Source organism: Octopus bimaculoides, chromosome 28, assembly GCF_001194135.2.
Source record: "Octopus bimaculoides isolate UCB-OBI-ISO-001 chromosome 28, ASM119413v2, whole genome shotgun sequence".
Lineage (NCBI taxonomy): Eukaryota > Metazoa > Mollusca > Cephalopoda > Octopoda > Octopodidae > Octopus > Octopus bimaculoides.
Genome location: NC_069008.1, coordinates 11,783,204 through 11,785,846, shown reverse-complemented (window position 1 = coordinate 11,785,846; position 2,643 = coordinate 11,783,204). Strand labels below are relative to the sequence as shown.

The 2,643-nt window shown below is 37.3% G+C and overlaps 1 protein-coding gene across 2 annotated transcripts in view; it reads right to left on the bottom strand.

Annotated features, from left to right (window-relative positions):
* Positions 1 to 6: 6 nt before the first annotated feature.
* LOC106868863 (zinc finger protein 271) overlaps positions 7 to 2,643 on the bottom strand; it is an 8,535-nt gene continuing 5,898 nt past the window's right edge. For both annotated transcript variants that reach the window (XM_052977387.1, XM_052977386.1), the window contains exon 2: positions 7 to 2,641. In XM_052977387.1, the coding sequence (XP_052833347.1) occupies positions 916 to 2,271 (1,356 nt within the window). In that variant the 5' untranslated portion in view covers positions 2,272 to 2,641 and the 3' untranslated portion in view covers positions 7 to 915. The remainder of the gene's footprint in view (positions 2,642 to 2,643) is intronic.

Here is a 2,643-nt window from a genome sequence, read left to right as displayed (position 1 = left end):
GAATCCCGGACTGGGCAGCATGTTGTGTTCTTGAGCAAGACACTTGATTTCACATTGCTCCAGTTCACTCAGCTGTAGAAATGAGCTGTGACGTCACTGGTGTGAAGCTGTATTGGCTCCTTTGCCTTTCCCTTGGATAACATTGGTGGCGTGGAGAGGGGAGGCTGGTATGCATGGGCAACTGCGAGTGTTCCATAAAAACAACCCTAGGTTGTGTGTTTGCCGGTGAGGGGACTTTCCGCCCAGACTTGTACCCTGGAGGGGAACCTCTTAGGTGCACCCATGGTCATTCATGACTGATGAAGTCGTGTGTCTACTCCAATGTATCAATATTGATCATCATCATTGTTGCGTGTCCATTTTCCATGCTGGCAGGGGTGGACAGCTTGACAGGAGCTGGCAAGGCACCTGTCAAGTCACCAGGTTCCACAGTCTGTTTTAGCTTGGTTTCTACAGTTGGATGCCCTTCATAACACCAACTACTTTTCAGAATGTACTGGGTGCTTTTTACATGACTCCCAACACCAGTGCTTTTTTTCATGGTACATCACCAGTAATTTTAATGTTGCACCATCATCAATTCTTTTTAATTAAATCCTTCCTTCATATTCTTTTTAGTTGAGAATTTTCCTGTTTAAATATATTCAAAACACTAAGAAAGAAGTTAGCATATTTGAGAGCATAAAAGATACAAATATTATGTAGGGTACTTGTAATGGGTATTCATAAAGTTTCTAGACTATTCCAATGAGACATTATCCATTGGTGATAAAACTATTGATTACACCGATGAACAATAAAACAGAAACAATTTATTCAGCAAAATGTAGGGTCATAATAAGATCAAGAAAAAGTAGAGTTATACATGCAGTGCTTGTTACACTGTACATACTATGTCTCTATATTTCAATAAAGTTACTGTTCTGTATGAGTAGAAGCATGTTCACTCAATTGACGTTTTTGAGAAAATGATTCACCACAGACATCACAGTGATAAGGTTTCCTTCCTGTATGTGTGCGCTTATGTTTAGTTAAGTAAACGCGTCCAGAAAAGGATTTACCACAGATTTCACAGTGATATGGTTTTTCTCCAGTATGAATTCGTTTGTGAGTGACTAAGTTATGTTTTTGAGAGAAGGATTTACCACAGACGTCACAGTGATATCGTTTCTCTCCTGTATGAATGCGCTTGTGTTTAGTTAAGTAACTACTTTCCGAGAATGATTTACCACAGACACCACAGTGATATGGTTTCTCTCCAGTGTGGATGTGTTTGTGAGTAGCTAAAGTATGCCCATAAGAAAACGAATTACCACAGACATCACAATGATATGGTTTCTCTCCTGTATGAAGATGTTTGTGAATAGTTAGGGAATATCTATGCGAGAATGAATTACCACAGATATCACAGTGATATGGTTTCTCTCCTGTATGAATACGTTGGTGAGTAATTAAGTTATCTTTTTGGGAGAACGATTTATCACAGGTATCACAGTGATATAGCTTCAGTCCTGTATGAATGCGTTTGTGTCTTGTTAAGTGACCAGCTTCAGAGAATGATTTATCACAGATATCACAACGATATGGCTTCTCTCCTGTATGAATGCGCTTGTGAGTAGTTAAAACACGTCCAAGGGAAAAAGATTTACCACAGATGTCACAGTGATATGGTTTCTCTCCTGTATGAATATGATTATGGCTCATTAGAGTATATCTACGAGAGAATGATTTACCACAGATATCACAGTGATATTGTTTCTCTCCTGTATGAATGCGCTTGTGTTTAGTGAAACGGATTCCATCAGAGAATGATTTCTTGCAGATATCACATTGATATGGTTTCTTTACTGTATGAATACGTTTATGTCTAGTTAAGGTACCATTCTCGGAGAATGATTTACCACAGACGTCACAGAAATACGGCTTTTCCCCTGTGTGAATGCGTATGTGTTTTGTTAAGTGAACACTTTGAGAGAATGATTTGCCACAGACATCACAGTGATATGGCCTCTCTCCTGTATGGATACGTTGATGAGTTATTAGGTTACCTTTCAGAGAGAATGATTTATCACAGATATCACACTGATATGGTTTCTCTCCTGTATGAATACATTTATGATTGGCTAAGCTGCTATTTCGAGAGAATGATGTGCCACAGATATCACAATTGTATGAGGTTTTCCCTTTCTCATTCTTTTCACCATCAGGAAAATCAATCCTTTTGGTCTGTGTCTCACATTTAGCCATGTTCTCACTTAATTCCTTTTCCATAATTTTCCTTTTCTTACCACAATATACTTTATTCCTAATAAATATTACTACTATATTTTCATCAAGTGTGATCTGAGAATGCTGTAAATTTCTTTGAAAATTCTTCCAAGTTTAAGAACTATGTAAAATCATCTTACACAGTGGAAAAGTGAAAGTGTAATGCAAGATCAGTGGGCAAACAATCAAAGCAGTGAAGTAAACAAGAGTTGGTATGACAACAGTTCCAGAGAAATATTTATCTGTAGTCCATCTTAGCTTTATATAAACAGTATTGTATCTGTTCTGTGTAAAATTTCCATTTAGACTTGAAAAGAAGACATCTATTGATGATGTATATTGATATAAATAATTCTTTGTTGTTTCTGATATTCT